Source organism: Nycticebus coucang, chromosome 3, assembly GCF_027406575.1.
Source record: "Nycticebus coucang isolate mNycCou1 chromosome 3, mNycCou1.pri, whole genome shotgun sequence".
NCBI lineage: Eukaryota > Metazoa > Chordata > Mammalia > Primates > Lorisidae > Nycticebus > Nycticebus coucang.
Genome location: NC_069782.1, coordinates 155420339 through 155439731, shown reverse-complemented (window position 1 = coordinate 155439731; position 19393 = coordinate 155420339). Strand labels below are relative to the sequence as shown.

Sequence of the window (19393 nt, the reverse complement as noted above, 5' to 3'; positions counted from 1 at the left end):
AAGTCTATGCTTCTAATCACTATCTGGGGCGGGAATTCTCAGCTATGGAGGAATGACAATATACCATCACCTTCACAGAAACAGAAATAGCTGCAGACATAGCTTGTTGAATGGCCACTGCAGGTCAGGCTCTGGGGGACCTCCCCCCACCCCACATGCACTTCCTCACTCATTCCCTACAACACTCCACCAAGGGTTGACTTCAGTCTCTAGTTTATCAGGAAGAAACTTCAGCACTGGATAAATGAGCCAAACTGGACAAAGCTGACTGGTGGTGGAGCATGGATTCGCCTGGACCAGCTGACGCCCAGCCACACATTCCTGTGCTGAAGGCGCCTCTGCTTGGAGAGCAAAGGCCTGTGGCTCCTCCTCAGCCCCAGGCTCAGCAGAATGGAGGTGCAGAGGCTGGTGACACAGGTACCCTGAGATGAGACACTTGCTAGTATTTTCCACACATATCCTATAAGCCAGGCACTACTAGGGTGGCCCTGGCACCTAGATTCATGTCAGTGTGACTACAATGCTATCCTGGTCCCAACCACTACCCAGCACTCAGTGACCCTGGACCAGGCCAGCCAGGATCTGCTGCAAAGATCGCAGAGCACCTGTCAGGGGACATCGTGGGGAAAACCACCTCCAGTTCCCAGACACCACCCTATGAAGTCAAGGTCAAGGTCAGTCCTGTATCTTTGGCAAGTGGCTGCCATTATTTATTCCAAAGGACACTGGTTTTATTGGGGTTACTCGGCAGAGGAGAGGGTCGGGTGGCGCCTGTGGCTCAAAGGAGTAGGGCGCCAGCCCCACATACTGGAGGTGGCAGGTTCAAACCCAGCCCTAGCCAAAAACTTCAAAAAAAAAAAAAAAGAAAAAAGAAGTAAAGAGAAGAGGTTCACTGCAGTGAATCTCATGTTTCTATTAATTAATTAGCATCACTGAGACAGTTTTTTTCAATCATAAGATGGAGATGCTGGGGACAGTTTGGATGGAATGCAGCAGGGAGCTGCGCTGTGCACTGAAGGGCACCTGGAAATGTCCCTGCTCCCTATCCTCTGCTTGTCAGGAGTCCCCTGCTCCCAGCTGTGACAATACAAATGTGCCTGGTCATTGCCAATTTTCCCCTGGGGGCAAAACCACTCCTCATTGATAGCCACAGAAAAGACACCTGAGTCACTGCCTGGGAGTCCAGTAAGCGCTCAACTGACCTGGCTTCCTGATCTTCCCCATCTAGACTTAAAAGCATCACGCCGGAATCACACACTGCACAGGCTTCTTCCAAATCCCAATAGTATGGGGTAAAATTTAGGACGTGAGGACCTGGCAGGACAGCGGTGATAAAAGTGCATTTCCTTCACTGTGCTCTGTGCTGAGAGGCGTTGCGTGCACCACACAGAGACGGCACTTGGCCTTAGCACTTGTACATGAAGCGCATCGTCCTGCAGGGTGTCAGCCCGATACTCTCAACAAGGTGCGCGCAGCCTCTGAAATTCTCAAACAGACCTTGCCCTTCTCAAACTTCCCTCTCCAGCGAGCTTCCCTAAATAAGAGTCTTGCTGAGGGCTCTTCATCACTGCTATTCCTCTGAGAGCTGTCTGATTTTTCATCTCCGAATTAAACAGGCAATTTGAATAACATCACACTGTATGAAATATGTAGGCTACGTGCACACAGTAAATCGGTTATGAACAACCAGGTAAAATCTGAAAATTATTTGTTTTAGGTATTACACAAAGAGCAAAAGCACACATGCCATGGAACAACTGTTATGGAAAGGATTTAAAATGATTTATGCCAACGCCATAAAGGATAAACAGAACTCTGTCAGGTAGCATTAGGTCGCAGGGTATCAGTATGGTAGGATGTTAAGGGCTTCCACTGCAGGTGACATGGGTTGACACACCATTTGCAACCCCATCCAGGGCCAAAAGCTGCTGAAAAATGTCCTCTCCCTCTCTAAAAGCATCCTCTGAAGCTAAAAATGAAATGAGAACCACCAAAGTACCATGTGTGGGGGCTCTACTCGTGCAAGGGCTCCAAAGCCCCATTTCTGGATCCAAATCAGTATATTTTTTCCCGAAATCCTAGTGTATCAAGATGGTCAACATGTCCACAAGGGGATGTCCCATGTGCTTCCCTTGGAGACATTCCAGAAAGCCAGGAGGTGTGGTTCCAAAGTGGCCCAACCCAAGAAGCAGACCTGTGGCCTCAGAGCCTACAAACTGGGGTCTCTGCTCTGGGCAACATCTGGCCAGTTTTCTAAGAGAGAATTAAGGTTCAAAGAACAATGTTATTATGTGTAGAAGATGGGGCACACTGAGTTCAAGGGAAGTTTTCACTCCAGAATGTTTTCATTGTACTGACTTTGAACTCCTATTTCTTCACTGAAAAAAGAAGGGGTGTGCGTGTGTGTGTATTTTTAATTTTGGTACTTAGCTAGCGTTGCTATACCATGTTTGTGTCAACAGCTGCTGTATACTATTTCAATGGAAAAAATAATTCTTAGGTGAGCTTAAAATTGTCAAGTCTTTGGATGCAAAAAACCTCAATCGTAAACCAATATATTTAAAAAATAAACTAATTAAGTGAAAAGTAACAACATCAACTAAAACCCCAAGCATCAGGGAAAGGAAAAAAGATGCTGAGAAGAACCCAAGAATGTCTCAAGCCCCAGTGCTCTGTAACCATACTTTCAACTTGCCTGGACATTTTTCTACTGTGGTCCCTTTCCTGGGAAGCAGAGGTGTGTCTCAGGAGGAAGAAAACACACAGTCCCCCCAACTCGGCCCTCATCAGGCTGTTGCTGGTGCCATGGCTCTAGAGGCAGGTCCTCAAGACGTGGGCACCCGCACTTCTCTCTCTCCCATCCTCAGGCAAATGGTGCTATTTCTCTGACCCAAACCCTCAGCACACTGCTGCCAAGGACTAAAATTCTTTCATTACAACGAAACCAACGGCAAGGTACCTGCAAACAGCCTACCCTGCAAATTAGCTTTGTGAGCCCTGGCATGATTTATCCCTCAGAAACCTGGCATGTCCAAGGTGGAATCCCTTTCTAAGGCTTAAGTTCTGTCCTGACTACGTGCCAAATTAATTTTGGCAGGAATATCTGTGAGCTTGCCACTCTGGGCTCTGATGCATCTCGTAGATAACAACATGAGTGGGGAATGCGTTATATTTAAAAGGAGAGAAGGAAGCATGAAAAATTATCCTCACGGAAGGAGCAGCACATGACTGAGTACTTCTGCACAGGCCAGGCTGGTTAGGTTGGTGAGAACCTAACACGCTACACTTTTACACACCCCGGAGGAAACACTTGCTAGTCAAAAGATGGATGAGTCCGGTGGAGAGAGGGACCCACAGACATGCGCTGAGGTGGTGATCGAAGGTGCTCAGAGGAGTAAGGTGCCCTCGCCCTTGCAGGCTGCGAACACTGTTCTGGGCTGTTCTGGGAAGGTCTCCATAAGGAAGGGGAGGACAGGAGAGAGAAAGGGAGGGGAGGAAGAACACATGGACATAGGAACAGCAACACGACCTCACAAGGTCCAAGTGGGAATGAAATTTGAGTTCACAAGGACAAACATAAGACTAATTGACGGCAGATAGAGCAAAACCAGTTGCTCTGGTTTTTGACTATGCTCGCTAAGGTCCATATGGACAGTGACTGGAAAAGACTAATCTGAGCAGGTCGGCCAGTCCACTACACGTGACAAGCTAGTCGCCCAGACAGGTCCAATTTAACTGCCCATTGTTATAGCAACATGCAGACTCGTAGTATCTTAAGCATTTCAAAACTGAAATAATAACCTCTTCCATTTTCTGTGGGCGGAATTTTAGATTCTCAGCAGATTCCCTCCCTAAGGTACTCCCTTGCTCAGTGTCTCCATGGAAAGATCTCCAGCACACACGGCCAGTCTCCTCCTAAGTGGCAAGGATCCCTTTTACCATCCAGCGAGAACTTGGCACCTGCCTTGTTTTCCTTTACATTTTATCTCCTAGTCAGGGCCGAGCCTTTTTGCTTCTGGATTTTGATTTCTAGAAAGCTTCACATTTTTTCTGTGATTGTACATGATTTATTTTGTATTCACGGTCTATGTCATTACTTGCAAAACATACCAAACCCTCCTCCATGAAGGTGTGTAGGATAAACCACAAATCGTACACGTCATCACCTTCAGGCCCCCACCCACCCGGGGAACACAGTGTTTTCCAACAGGAAACCTAAGACATAAAATCTACGCTGATGGAGGGGACCACAGGAGAAGAACTGGTAATCACAGTTGCAAACCACGCTAGCTCTGAGAAGTGAAAATGCTGGTTTCATTTATTTTTTACCCCAAGAGAGGAAGGCACAGCATGTGCTAGGTCCACGGAGAATTTGAATTGGGGTAATTGGGGCTGAATTTTTGAGACCTCGGCTTCAAGTCTGAACAGTTGACAAATGTGGATACGGTTTTGGTACACGCTATGCCATCAATATGAAAAAGAAAGGCTAAATCTAAAAATACGAAAAATTATACTCAGGACTGCCCTTGTTCTTACCCATTCCATTATGCATTATAGAGATGACTTTCTTGAGTGAAATTAAAAAAGTTAATAACAAATGCATTCTTCATGGTGAAAAAGGGATTTCCTATCCAGTCATTCCTATTGCTTAAAATTCTAGTAGGGAATTATTAGTGTACAAATGCAAGGGTTCTACTGGGGTGGATTTAAAGCCTAAGAAGAAACATAGAAATTCAACCAAGTGGTGATATTACCACTAACAACCAAAGAGAAAAACCTCTGGTAGCCACAGCGTAATATTGGCTCCAACCATCAGACTACACGCCACATACAAAGAATAAATCTGAAAAGGTGAGCTGAGAAGACTTCCTGGGCGGGCACCAGCACATAGGTGCTGAGAGGGAAAGGTCTGTGCTTCCAACACGACCTGAGAGCTTCCATGGAAACTCGGCTGTGGGTCCCCTCTGGGAAGGTTAGGAAGCACTTCTGGCTGCTGACACACAAGCACACTTCTACTGTTTCTGAACTGTGCTTATCTTAAATGTCATCTTGCCATCTGGCACTGCCACATCCTGGAGCCGAGCTGAAACGTCAGGCCATTGCCAGTCAGGTCCTGTCTTGAACATAATACTAAAGCCACAACTGGCCTTTGGGGGTATTCATGAAATCCTATAACTTTGATCCCTGATTGACAAGTTGTTGCACCAAAACTAACGGATGCTGCTGTCATTAATTACCTTTTGCAAGCCCCACTCTGAGGAACAGTGTGCCCAAAGAGACAGACATCAACAAACACACAAACACTTAGGAGACCGCGAGGCTGATTTCGTCAATTTCTAAGCCATGGGTGGTAAAGCTGCAAGTCCAGCTGTGACATTACAACTTAAATACAGAAGATTCTGGGATGACTGCTTATCCTACCGAGGCAAGAAAGTCTCTGACGCCTGGATGGAGGTGGGGAAACGGGGAAGTTTGGCAACGTAAAAAACAGTAACCTGCTAAGAAAGAGGCAGAAAAAAATACATGCAGTATATACTGTGTAGAGGGTGCCAAAACCGTATACCCATTTTAAGAGATTTTATCTAAGTATTACTTTTTGAAGTTGAATTGAATGATGTCACCATGCCACAGGGAGGACACAGTTGTCCTTAGAGGACAAATGCGCAAGACCATTTTGAAGTGGTATTTAAAATTTGAGAATGTTTGGAAGTATGTCAGCGGAAACCTGAGCGAACCTTCACCAGCCTGACTGCTGCAGGCTCTTGGGATGCGTCTGAGATCTGTTTTGCTGAGTGTGACGTGTAAAGGGAAAATCCAAGAGGCCCGGCCTGTGGCTCAAGAGGTAGTTCTCCATAATCAGAAGCATCTGGACACTCCTGGTAGCCAATTTGAGTACCTCTTGTGATTGCAGGAGTCGAATGTGACTTGTGCTCATCTTTTGTTATTGATATATGTTGAGAAATACAATTTTAATACAGATTTCTCCTTTCTTAAAATGTGTATACACTTTTTGGACACCTTCTGTATATGGCAAATAGACAACCATGTTATACGGTATGGATATGATCTCAGAGATGGCACTGTATTATTACAATGTCTGGCATGTGGGAGGCACACCAGATACCAGCCCATCCTTAGCTCTGGAATGTAGCACGCGGCACGTCACCAAGAATGAAAGTGAAATAAACTCCTCATTTTGAGGCTGGCATTTAAGCAAAGAGGCCAGAGAGCCCCAAACAGTCACCTGCCCAGCCATCTCCAGACTATTCTAAGTATTTGGCCACATGGAGCCAATATACCTGCCTGATTCAGCTCCAAAAAATCAATGCTGTTTACTGAACAGAAGGAGCAGAACTTGGGGCATTAGGATGTGGGAATAAAAATTACAGTCATGCTCCCTGCAGCGTCCAAAATGCCTCCTCCATGGCTTATTCTTCTGCTGTTCATGTTGGCTTAGGAACTTGTTCATGAGGAACGTGTCAGCTATGAGAGGAATGTGCATTTGTTTGAGCTTCTAAAAGTCAGAAGCCCTGCAAATAGAAGTCCCTTTACTAGGAACCAACACACACACAGACAAGTCCCCGCACACAGGCACACACACCACTGATCTGTAGGAAATTCTAATGCAGAGAGTGCTGTCTGTGGAACGGCTTGGCCTCAGAGTCCTAGAATTCTTGATTAGATGGTTCTACATCACACTGTATGTAAAACATAAGACAAAAGGTAGGTGTTCCCTTTCAGACTGCGTCCCTTCCCGGGGTGCCTGTTAGGGCGGCAGCCTTTGTGCACAAGAAACAGGAGAACGGGGTGGGCTTCAACACCCTCCAACTGCATTACCTATGCGAGACTTTATCCTCAGAGCTCTCACTGTTTCACCTGGTCAGAGCTCACTGAGCATTCTTGGGCTTCCCTCCCGTAGAGTTTCCTTTCCCCCCAAAACAAAAGATTCTTCTCCCACTTTCTTAGGTTCGAAGGCTCTGGTCCAAGATGCCGCTGCACCAACCTGTTCTGCAGCCCCTGTCTGTCAGGCAGCTGTGCCCTGTGGAGGTGCCACTATGAGCAGGGACACAGGAGTGCAGTGGGAGAAGGTTGCTTCCCATCTGCACAATCCAGGGAACATGGATCAAGCTACCTCCTCACCCCCAAAATTGCACAGTGTCCTCAGAGAAGCTGGAGAGAGTCTCTGGAGAAGAAAAGCTGGTCCAGAGAGCTCCAGGTTTGAGCCATAGACCACACAATGAGTGATCATTGTGACTCTGCATCACATACAGCTTGGGGGCGGCCCTCATATAGCTCACGCCTGGTGGTAGGAGACAGATTGGAGTAGTAAGAAGCGGGAACGATCCGAACATGATGTTCAAACGGACAACCGGCTCTCAATCATCCAAAAAATATCATAAAAGAAAATAGTTTGGGCCCTCCTTGATAGACCGACAGCAGTTCACTTCGGTGGGGACCCTGGGAGTAGGGGCCCCACAGAATACAACTGCAGGGAGCTGGCCACATCTGACCTTTGTTGCAGTGGTGCCCACCGGGGGGTGTGGACTACACAGTCTGGGCACCAGGGCACAGCTCCTCTGTTGGGAGGCTCAGAGAGAGTCAGGTCTACACCAATTGCCTCCCATTCTGTGTTCAGGAGCTGACTGTAGCCACATCTGTCACTCCTGGTCCATGACCTAATAGGACCTGTGTTTCCAGGACAGTAAGGATTCTGTTATTGTTGTTGATTTATGTACTGGTTTTGTTAGGGGTGAAACACCACCATTACAAACTTACGGCTGCAGCTCTTTAGAGTCATTCTAATTGTCAGAAAAGTCAATCCTAACAGAAAAAAGGAGGAGGATCCAGTGTTTTTATAAGACCCTCATTTTCTAGATGAGGATTCAGACGTCAAGAGAGAGCCACATGAATAAGGTAAAGCCACACAGCAGGTGGCTCGGCCGGACGCAGAGGCCTGGCCCTGCTCTGGGCCGGCTCTTCTGGGCTCTACACTGTCTTCTCAAAGGTGGTCTGTGACGGGTGGAAGGGGACACTGCCACAGCAACCCCAGACTCAAGATGGGCAGCCCTCCCTCGTGCTCACCCCCAAGGAAGGCTTATGAGGCCAGCTCGTCCCTGGTGTCACAGAAAGGAGCGGCACCCACCAGAGGCTAAGGGAACGGCTGCCGGTGCTGTGGTTTTATCCATGGGGTGCACAAAAGGTCCAGCCCACAGCTGGACCACCATGGAAATTCAAATGAACAGCATAGGAGACACTCTGCACACCTCCCATGACAGCTGAAACAAGAAGCAGCGACACAGCAGGCTGGGTGTGGTTGAGCTGAATCACTCCCACATGGCTGGCAAGAACGCAGGACGGTACAGACAACATAGGACAATTCCTTATAAAGTTAAATGTGCAGTTACCATACGACTCAGCATTTGCCCAGGAAGGCATTTATGCCACAAAAACAAAGAGTTATTTTTGCCCCAAAATGGATACACGAATGTTTGTGGCAGCTTTACTCATAATAGCCCCAATTTGGGACTAGCCAGGTGTCCTTCAGCAGGAAACAGTTGGTCACACTGTGGTCCATCTGGGCCACAAGATGCGACCCAGAAGTGACGGATGTACCAACAACTCACATGGATCTTCAGGGATCAAGCAGAGTGAAAAAACCCAATCCCAGACGGTCATATTCTGCATGGTTCCATGACAGGACAGTTTTGAAATAAAAAACTTTAAGACATGAAGGACCAATTAGTAGTATCAGGGAGCTAGGGATGGTGGAGGGGGCAATAAATGTGATTACAAATGCTCAACGAGAAGAACATTTGTGGTGGTGGCGGCTCGGTGGTAAAGTCTGGAACATTTGCATTTGACAAATTGCACCCAACCAATGAACACGAACAAAACTGGGAAAATCTGAGTCAGACCAGTGAATTGTGCTGTCTTCAACTTCCCAGCTGTAATAGAATACAGTTTTCTAAAGCATTGTTATCGAGGGGAACTGGATATACTGTACACAAGACCTCTCTGTATTATTTCTCATACCCACATATGAACCTCCAACTATCTCCATTAAATTGCAATAGGAAAGCAAAAAAAGAGATTAACAGAAAGTTCTTTTAAAAAATTCCCATGTGATTGAGAATTCTATGGTCATGGTTGGTCCTTATAGAAATGAAAAAAAAAAAACAGTGTGCTACAAAATGAACCAACTGCTCTCCCAGGAAAATGATATAAACAAGCCGCAAGCTTCATATTTAACAAGTATGAAGAAATGCACTTTAAAAAAAAAAATCTGAAATGTAAACACCTATCAAAATCCTAGCACTGAGCTGAGAATGGCTTCAGCTGATTAAAACACATGGTTAAGGTGAGATGGCAAATTGAAGCACAGAGTATGTAGCTGAGCAGGGAGGTGGCTAAAGATTCAAGTTCAAGTTGTTTTCCTCCAACAGACAGAGGCCAAGTTCTCAGTGCCAGAGGCCTGTGTTGGCTTAAAGCAGTCCGCACAAACTCAGGGCCCATTTCACAAAGTAACTGTTTGGATCACAAAAGGGGACATGGGATTCCGCAGGCAAAGCCACCAGGTGTCCAGGTGATACCACGGCTCCCACCAGACATGAGTTAGGCTTCTCGTAAAGGGGAGAGCTGCTCTCCCTGGACTTACTTATTCTGTACCATGTTCATTATCACCCAGTCGAAAGGGTAGACGTTCTTCCCGATGAGGTTCTTAAACATGATGAATGTTTCCATTAGGAAATCCTGAAATAAAAAACAGAACATTGAAGCAACACATCAAGAAAAAGGTGAACACCCCCCACCAATGACTGCACTGTAAGAGACTCCATTTTTTAAAGCTGAATGAAAACATTCCAAAAAAGTAATGAAGATGCATTTCACAGGAGCTGGGAACCAGTCCTTCCTTTCTGTTCATCTGAGAACCTTCGGTAGGAAACCGCTTTTTCAAGGATCTATTCTGAAATAGTCCCTGGGCATATCTCTTTAATAGTTAAAAAGAATAAATCCCCAAAGGTTATAAATATGCATTCAAACCCTTTCTGCTTACAGGAAAACATGAGTTTAATAAACACAGCATGTAGGTTGTAGCTTTCCTTAGGTTTACACTAGATCTATTTTTCATTACGAACAGGCTCCATCAGGGTGAACACGGGATACTATAATCTGTTTCTTTTTCTTATGTAACATACAAATAAAAGGCTCAAACAGGAGCTCTTGGCCCTCTGCACACACCCAGCAGACCTTAAGCCATCGGAGCATGTGGCTGTGATGCCCAACACTTGGATACCTCAGGCAGTTCTCTACAAGTCACAGGTCCTCTCGCAAGGAGCAGGGGTCAGGGTGTGCCCCGCTGCCTGGCCCTGCTTCCACACTGAGCATGCACCTGACATCAGAAAGGGCCGTCTGGCTCCTAGAGACTCCACTGTGTGTCTGTTAGAATTACAAGAATTTCCTATTTTTGAGAAGTGTAAGGAATTTCTGATCCTTGACACTTGCCCTGAGCAAACCTGAACAAAACCAGAGGTTATCCCCAAAAGCACATGTCGCTTGCAGCTGCAGGCTCCCTTAAGACCAGGGGTGGGAAGGGGAAGGGCGACAGAGAACTGATTTAGAAAAATGAGGCGATGGTCAGAGATTGCCAAATGGGTGGATATTTCTCATTTATTTAATCTACTGAACCTTAATTAGGTGCAATGGCTGTGAAGGCCAATGTGGTGAACAGAATTTAAGTAGGCAGGAAAGTGATTCCCAGGACGAGTTTCTAGCAAGCAGCTCCTGCAAAAAGGCACAAGCTCACTTCGATGACAACAACAAGCTGATGTTTAAAGTTAAGATACTTTCTGTGCAACCTTAATAGCGATGCTGGTTCTAGAAACTCATGTTTACTGCACTAGTGGTTTGGTGGGTTCATATCATGAATAAAAACGCAACCAGTGGCTGAGACTAAATAAATAACAGAGGACTCCAGTCTAGGGACCTGGGCAGAGCCTAGAGGGAAAAGTCAGTCCACATCTGCTCTAAACTCTGAGCACGGGTTCTGTGTCCTCCAGCCCCCGACATTGCCAATAGAGTAGAAGCAGGAACATTCTGGTACCTTCTGACATAGTCAATGGTTTCTTTTCCCCATTTAACTACTGAAATTCATATTTCACTACATAGCTTGCCCACTTCCACAAGAGTTCTCCCTCTGTAACGACCAGGTTGCAAATTTCACAGCCTGAGTACTGTAAGTTAGTCCCATCTCTAGCTGCATGAAACTGCTTGTGTTCTTGTTAATCACTTCTCAGAGGCTAATAATTGAGATGCAGCACCTGGTTTTTATTATTCTGGAAGAGAAGCATATTTTCTCAACTCCTTTTCTTTCCTAAGAGACACAGTCCCTCCGTTCATTAGTACGGCTCAGCTGCTAAATTTCGGTACATCGCTGATCACACAAAATGCTGCGTCTAGTGGAGCTGGGGTTCTGCACCCTTGTTGATCCCTGTGATCTAGTAGCTGCCACGGGGGTCCCTCACAGCTGTTTGCTGAGGGGGAAAATGGGGCTTCATAGACTATTATGTTGGGGTGTCCAAGCCACAAAGGATATTTTGTGAAAACTTCATCATTCCATGCTGATCTATTCCTGTTGCATTTTTTAATTTGATTATTCACACAATGCCCTAGATAATAAGTGGGCAGCCCTAACAATAGTCATCCATGTATTTCAGAGGCAAAATCTTCTTGTCAAACCCCATCTGCTTCTTCCCACCCCCAGCCCCGTCCACTTGAATACACAGTCATCCTCTGGCAGCTGGGCAGCCACAGGGAACGCCCAGCCCATCCCCTACATCCATCCTGTCATTCTTTGTCACTGCACTTCACACCGAGTGATCGTTTCAAACTACATATCTGACCGAGGCACCAGAGTGCTTCACCAATCTTGCGTTGAACCCACCCATCCATGGCTTCCACAAAAGACAAACCATCTTGACTTTCTACATCAGGAAATCAGCGTTCTGCTATGCCAAAGAAGTAACATTTATAGAGGAGGACAGTCAATACATTTCCAACCCCTGCAATGGAGGACTGTCAGGATATTCGTGATCATTTTGTGATTGTCAAAGTTTCACCCAAAGAGCACCTTATAATTGCAAAGAGTGTGTATGGGGAGGGGTGTGTGGGAAGGGGTATAGGGGCAGCGATATGTGGGGAGGGCTGTATGGGGAGGGGTATGTGGGGAGGGCTGTATGGGGAGGGGTATGTGGGGAGGGCTGGATGGGGAGGGGTATGTGGGCAGGGCTGGATGGGGAGGGGTTGCACTATGAGGACGGTGGAGAGACCCGGCGTTAGCACCTTTTAACCGAGTGGTCAAACTCAGCATCATCTGAGTGAGCCAGCGTGACAATCCAGCCTCCAGAGGTGACAATAATAGGAGGATTAGGTTGGCTTGAACCTTAGAACAATTAGAACAATTGTTCTTGTTAGAATAATTGATTTTCTTTCCTGGATCAGTCTTCCTGCCCCTGCAAGCTTCTGACTTGCAGGACATTCAGGGGAAGGGAGAATCTAGGAGAAAGGTTACAAGGCATCACTCAGAAAGTCCACAATGGGAGATGGTCTAAAATCTATTGGCTTGAGATTTTTGAAAAAATGAGAAAACAATGCCATGAAAAGAAGGGAGAAATAACCCACCAATGTAACGGTGATGGACTCATTCTAGAAAAGGAAGGAAATTAAAGAGACATAATGACCAGATGCAGTGGGTGAATCAGATTTGATGACGCCCCTAATAGAAGGCATAAAAGTCTGGGGGGCAATGGAGGAAATGTGAATATAAGTAACATGAGAGAAGGTTGTGACAACCCTGAGGAGCCATCAGAGCGCAGGAGAACGTCTTCGTTCCTGAGAGAGGTTTGCTGAACCACGCACCGCAGCAGCATTACAGTGTCAGTGGGGAGTCGGCTGAACAGAGATGCTTAGACACAGAGGAGCAGGTGCACCCAAGTGCTCACAACAGACGGACCATTCAGTGGTAGGAATAATGGCTTTCGCTGGACTGGTCTTTCAGCTTTTCTGTATGTTTGAAATTTTTTTGTTAAATAGGGAAAAGAGTACAAACAACATTGGTGAAATCTGAGTAAGGCCAGATGAGCCCTTTACCTTGTGGGATATGACCACAACTCTGGCAGACGGTGTCAGAATCGAAGGGAATTATATGACACTCACTCAGTCGTGTCAGAGAAACTCCCACACATCTGGTCACAGACCCGCTCTGCGTGAGAGTGTAAAGGAACACTGGATGTGTGGTTCTGGAGGGGGAATTGGTGAAAGGTGGCAAGACAATGTTGTCCCCTAAAGAGTCCCGTTCTGTCTTACTGCAAAGACTGAGCAGTTCTCTCTTCCTGATACTGTGACTTGGACTGATGGCAGCCAGATCATCATCTCCACTGCGTAAGAGTCTAAAGACTCCTGTGGCCCATCCTGAAGGGAGGGGGGTGGGTCTCTGTCACAGTGGAGTTTTGAGTTGAGTGTGTCCACTGCTTTTCTTTTCCGGATCAGTCTTCCTGCCCCTGTGCTATACTTAGGTGTTCATAATAACTGCCATTTTGTATAGAAATCACTCATCTAAACAAAAAGGGCTAAATTTGCCAACCTGAAGTGCTACTTGTTAGAAGGAAGTAGTCACATGGAAATAGTTTAGACTATTTTCATACTGAAGTACTAATTAACTTCCAATTATCCCACACAAAATGATCTTTAATTTTTGATCGTGGTCAGAGTAGAAAAATAGCCAAACACTTTCTATGCATAGTTAATGGATAAGAATACCTTTTACAAAGGTTTGGGCAGAGTCATGACAAGAAAAAGGTTTATGGTCTTCACAGTACAGATGTGTGATATTCAAATTGCAAATGACATTTGTAATGCAAGTCAAATTGTAAACAAATAATTGATTTTCTGAACAGCTTTGTCTATGGGAAAAAAATCCCTTGGAAAATGAGGACCAGGATATGTAGTTAATATCTCATCTACTGCTCTAAGCAAAGACAGCAGGCACACACATGGAATTCAGCAAACGATAACATTTAAACATTACTTTTCACAATGCTCTGAAGCTTCCCTATCAATCATACCACTTAAAAGTTCAGGTTAAATGTTTTTAGCAATTGGCTTGTGTGGATTTTGATCACGTGATACTATGATTCAGGACAAAGTATTAATTGAAGTACTAACTTCTCAGGATGGGTAATTCTTCTCATTCTCAAATACTTAATATTCAGCCTGGAATGTTACCTGTCCTCACACAGTTTCAAGCTATGACTATTGTTTCCACTGACAAAAACTACACTTAGGGATACATTTAAGGTTTAATGCAGGCCTTAAAATCTCATTTCACTATGCCATGATTTAAAAAACCATATAAATATGGTACTTTATATGTTTTCACATATACCCATTATAAACTATTTATTAATATTCAGAGAAAACCAAAACAGTCATATAAAACCATACACATTCTTGCTCCCTGAACTTTATTGAAGGGAAACTTCTATGATTTAAAGTTTAGATCCGTTTTTATTTTCCTTATAAATTTTAAAATACAATCATGCACTGAATAACAATGTTTTTTTTTTTTTTTTTAAGAAACACTATTGTATTTCTTTTCTTTTTTTTTTTTTTTTTTTGTAGAGACTGAGTCTCACTTTATGGCCCTTGGTAGAGTGCCGTGGCGTCACAGCTCACAGCAACCTCCAACTCCTGGGCTTAAGTGATTCTCTTGCCTCAGCCTCCCAAGTAGCTGGGACTACAGGCGCCCGCCACAACGCCCGGCTATGAATAACAATGTTTTGGTCAACAACAGATCACTTATACTTCTGTGGTCCCATGGAGCTGAAAATTCTTGTCTCGTGATTTTGTAGCCATTAGATTGCAATTGCCTATATTATTCAGTACAGTAACATGCCACACAGGTTAATCTGTGACCGTGTGTGTGTGTGTATATATATCTGTACACAGATAAAGAAACACACTATGGCTATGTATTTACATGTATAAATATGGTCATGGATGTTGCTACTGTACATTCACGCATACACATATATGTATATATTGTGGCAACAATAAGAACATTTTGTATTAGAAGTAATCCCTTGGGGAAAAATCATTTTTTCCTTTACAGCCCTTAATAAGACAGATAACAAACTCAACAAACGTTGTACTGGAAACACTAGTCAAGCTTACCGTATTCTGTAGGAATCTGGATATTCTACAGGAATGTATAGGTCTTTAGAAATGGAACCTCAGAGTTCAAGACAACACATAATCAGGAGCTTTACCAACAAGTTTGGTTGCAGCTTTGCAGAGATTTGCCATATGGCAATGCAATTTCAGGTCATTAGGGAGACAGTTCCTAAGCAATAAATTCTCCTCTTTTATACTTTTCCTAATTAAGTTGTATCATAGTTTTACTGAGGATGACGAGAGAATTATTTGGAGAAATGCTGATGAGCTTCCATGATTAGAGCTAATTAATAACGGAGTACGATTTAAAGCTGGAAAGTCTCTCTGGCTTCTGCTATTGAAAAGTCAATCAATAAATGAGTAGGTAATAGTAGACTCTCCATAGATAATGTCTCCAAATTTTCAATGATCCCAAAGCACAGAAGAGAAAACCGTGGCCAGAAAAGATAGGAAATTTCCCTGAGCTCAGACCCTGACTTACTCTCCAGTTCAGCACAAGAAACAAGTCTGCAAGTCAAGGCCCTGGTCTTATCAGAGACAAGGCTTCAGTTAGACGTGTCCTGGTCGCTTCTGAAATCGATTAGAGGCAAGTTGACAGGCAAAATCCTATTTGAAATAGGAACACTGACATCAGTGTTTTGTATGAAACATAGTTATGTGAAGAGAATGAAAGGGCCACTCACCACGACATCAGTCCTCATCTTCCCAAAAGTCTTGATCAAGTGGGCGTAATGATAATCTTCCATCTGTCGTAAAATAGCCGTCATGCAAGCCACAAAGTTTCCCTGAAAATGAATCAAAAGATAGAGTTAGGTGGTGAAGAAACAACACACAGGGGAAAAGATGATGTCAGCGCAGAGTCTGGGGTTTCAAATGGCTGGGATTGGCAAGGGGGCCTGGCGGGAAGCCCTGGACGCTGGGGCCCTTGGCCCCATGTTGACCACCCGAAGGTCATAGTCATTTCCAACCTCAGAATCTTTCACGGCTGGAGCTTTTCTCTTTTGTTCTTCCTCACTGCATTAAATGCTTCCTGTTCCAGGGTTGTCCAGATTGGAAAAACACACTTTCAATATTTTTGGATTAAATAGGCAAACATGAAAGACAGGATGGAAATCGCAGGGCACGCGTGTTCCCTGCTCTCTTGGAAACTTGCTGCCGTTATTATCAGGCAAAATGTGTGTGCGGCTCCTCCTCTTGGACCACAGCAAAGGGAGGCCTTTGATTTCTCAAAATCGGCCTGTATTCCCCCTTGGGCAATTTGAAGGCAATCACCACCAACTCCACAATGAGTTATGGCCCAATACTTCTCCTGGAGAAGATGGGGGAGGGATGCAGGCTCATCAGAATGCCAAGTGGGAGAGATGGGAGTTTCTCACACCAGAGAGCACTGGGTGGAAAGGAGAAGGAGGAAAAGAGAAAGCAACAAACAAAACAGACTGAGAAGGTAAGAAGGGGCCGATGCAGTCAGCAAACTGAGGTGCCAGCAGGTGGAGGTGAGTGTGCACTTGTTAATTTGGGCCTTGAAGAGCATTTAATTCAGCAGATGAGGAGGGTCTAAGCAGTCTTGCTGCCATTAACTGCAATTTCTCACTTCTAGGGCTTGTGGCTAATAACATTGTAAAGCCTTCCTTGCTTTGAAATATTTTCATCTGAGTTAATGACATTTTAAGAAACACAGGACATACATTTTCTCCCATTAAACCAGGACAAGTCTAGTAAAATTATAGGATGAGACACACTTTGAGCTATGTCCCTATTTTCCCCTTACTAAATGAGCTTCCAAATCACATTCTTTTACTAACTCTACTTTTACCAGCAATATATTTGAATGCCTAAATGTCTTTTATATTCATTTGGAATATGTGCTTTAAAGTGCAATGTTAAAGTCCGATATTTCCTCCAATCCATTTTGTGTCTATAGAATACGTATAGGCTTCCAAACAAGCCCTCCAAAGACACATTAGGCAAATTGAACAAATACAATAATGATGATATGGTATCTTCCATTTGCCCAGAAATGTAAATTATTTGTGAATGATGATAATTGCTGAGATTCAGATTCCAAGTTGATGTTCATGGAAAGTGCTAAATAAGGCTTGTTTTCCATTGGACGAATGATTAGCAAAGTGGCAAAATGTCTGTTTATGAATACGAACTTTTGAAATACATAAATATTTGGCATTCCACGGAACTCAGGAGAAGCCGTCTTTGTATCTTGTCTACTCCCTAGGACAATGAGATTGTCATAATATCACATCACATGCATGACAAGCACTGTGCTGAGGCTGTCAGGACCACGGCCTCAGTCAGTCACATGACAGAGTGTCTCCCTGTACCACCTTCAAGGCAGTGAAACTGAGACTCTGAAGGAGTAAGAGGGAAAGCTGGGTGTGGAACCAACGCTCCTCAGCTACCAGGCAGGTACTTAGTGGCTGATCTGATATCTTTTTTTCCCCTCTTATCCAGATGCACGTTTTAATTCTTTCTCTAAGAAACCCTGTAGTTGCTGCTGATTAACACTGCTAAGTAGAGACTCACTGGCCCCACTCTTGAAGTCATCAGAGAAAGTTGGAAGAGGGCGACAAAGAACAACAGCCCCCACAGCACTGCGCCACCCAGTCGGCCCCGACACCCTTGCTGTGACCCAGACGCTTCTCCGTGAAATGAGCAGCTTTTCCAGTGCAAGAGGAGGTCTGTGTTGGTCTCCGTGCACCTGGTTAAGTTTTTGCAGATCCAAACAGTTAAATACATAAAATGACTGACATCAGAAAGTCAGCTATTTATCCTCAGAAGCGGTACATGGGTGTGCTTCACTGAAAAGATCAAGTTGATGGAGAGAGAAAAGCAAGACCCTTGAGGGGTCTGGAAATGCTGGGGGCAGAGTAATGTTAATGAGAAAAGCCAGCACACTCCGACCCAGGCCAAATACCTGCACACGGACACACTCAGTTCCGGGAGCAGGTGGCCATGTAATGTGGAAACATTCACGCAAGTCAAAGCACAGGAGAACCAACGTGATGAGAGAATGAAAAGCTCAAGAGCACATAGCAATGTCCATAAAGCAAGTCCTGGGAACACACAAATGCCCAGTGGGGAAGCCTCCTCTGCAGATGAGAATGTCACAGCAAACGCAACCAAACGGCCATTTAACAACGATGGAGACTAATTACAGCAGGCCAGAAGGGCAGGCCCTCACCCCGCACTGGAGGAGTGCTGCCGGGCATGGCACTTGCCCTCTTTACTAAACCCGAGGACACGTTCCGGAAGTAATCTGCACAGATCAGTCTCGCTCTTCTTAGCAAGAAAGCAATATTCAGCTCTTTGCTAAGTTGAAGCAGGACTCCATTTGCAAAGGGGTAACATGCAAGTTAAAATTCAGAGACTGTTCCCCTTGCCTCCCTGTCTTTGGTGAATGGATTCCCATCCTTGGGGTATCAGTATCTTTGTGGGGGAAGCTTTGCAGACAGCATGAAGCTTTCTTGTTCCCATGAACACGGCACACTTGCAGGTTTATAAGGAGGTACTTACCAGACTAGTCACATGTTAGGGACACAAAATGGAAGAGAATTGTGAAGAAAACTTTTATTCTGTAAGCTCAGAAGAAAATTACTATTCTTTGCTTTAATGGATTTATTTTAAATGCATTTGGGAGTCATATGAAGCTGTTATTTTTATTAATATTAAATCATAGCTGTGTACATTAATGAGAACATGGGGCACCTTATACTGGTTTTATAAACAGTCTGACACATTTTCATCACACTGGTTAACATAGCCTTCCTGGCATTTTCTTCTTAAACAATGGTAGCTCAGCAGGCAGGTAGGTGGCAGCCTCCCTGCAGAGCTTGTCCTGGAACTTAAGCCCCCAGACTGGGCTCCAGCCCCAGCTGCTGAATAAAAGTAACTAAATATGTAAAAATAAAACATATTGCTTATAACTTCAAAGCAATGCAAAACAGAGGCCCAGAAGTCAGAAAATAACTTGCAGAAAATTAAAAACCAGGACATTGAATGCCTAATAAACAAAAAATGTGAACCTTATTAGTAATCAAAGATGAAAATGATATATCATTATTTGCCTGCCAAAATAGCAAAGAAGTATTTAAGTGATGATAATGTTAGCAAGGGTGCAGGGGAATGAGGACTCTTATACGCTGCTGGTGGG

The 19393-nt window shown here is 44.6% G+C and overlaps 1 protein-coding gene across 3 annotated transcripts in view; it reads right to left on the bottom strand.

Moving 5' to 3' along the window:
- Positions 1-19393, bottom strand: part of DOCK1 (dedicator of cytokinesis 1) — a 510373-nt gene that overhangs the window by 176883 nt on the left and 314097 nt on the right. For all 3 annotated transcript variants that reach the window (XM_053584228.1, XM_053584229.1, XM_053584230.1), the window contains exons 28-29: positions 15912-16013; positions 9656-9750 (exon numbers count right to left, since the gene is read on the bottom strand). In XM_053584228.1, coding sequence (XP_053440203.1) covers positions 9656-9750; positions 15912-16013 — 197 coding nt within the window. The remainder of the gene's footprint in view (positions 1-9655; positions 9751-15911; positions 16014-19393) is intronic.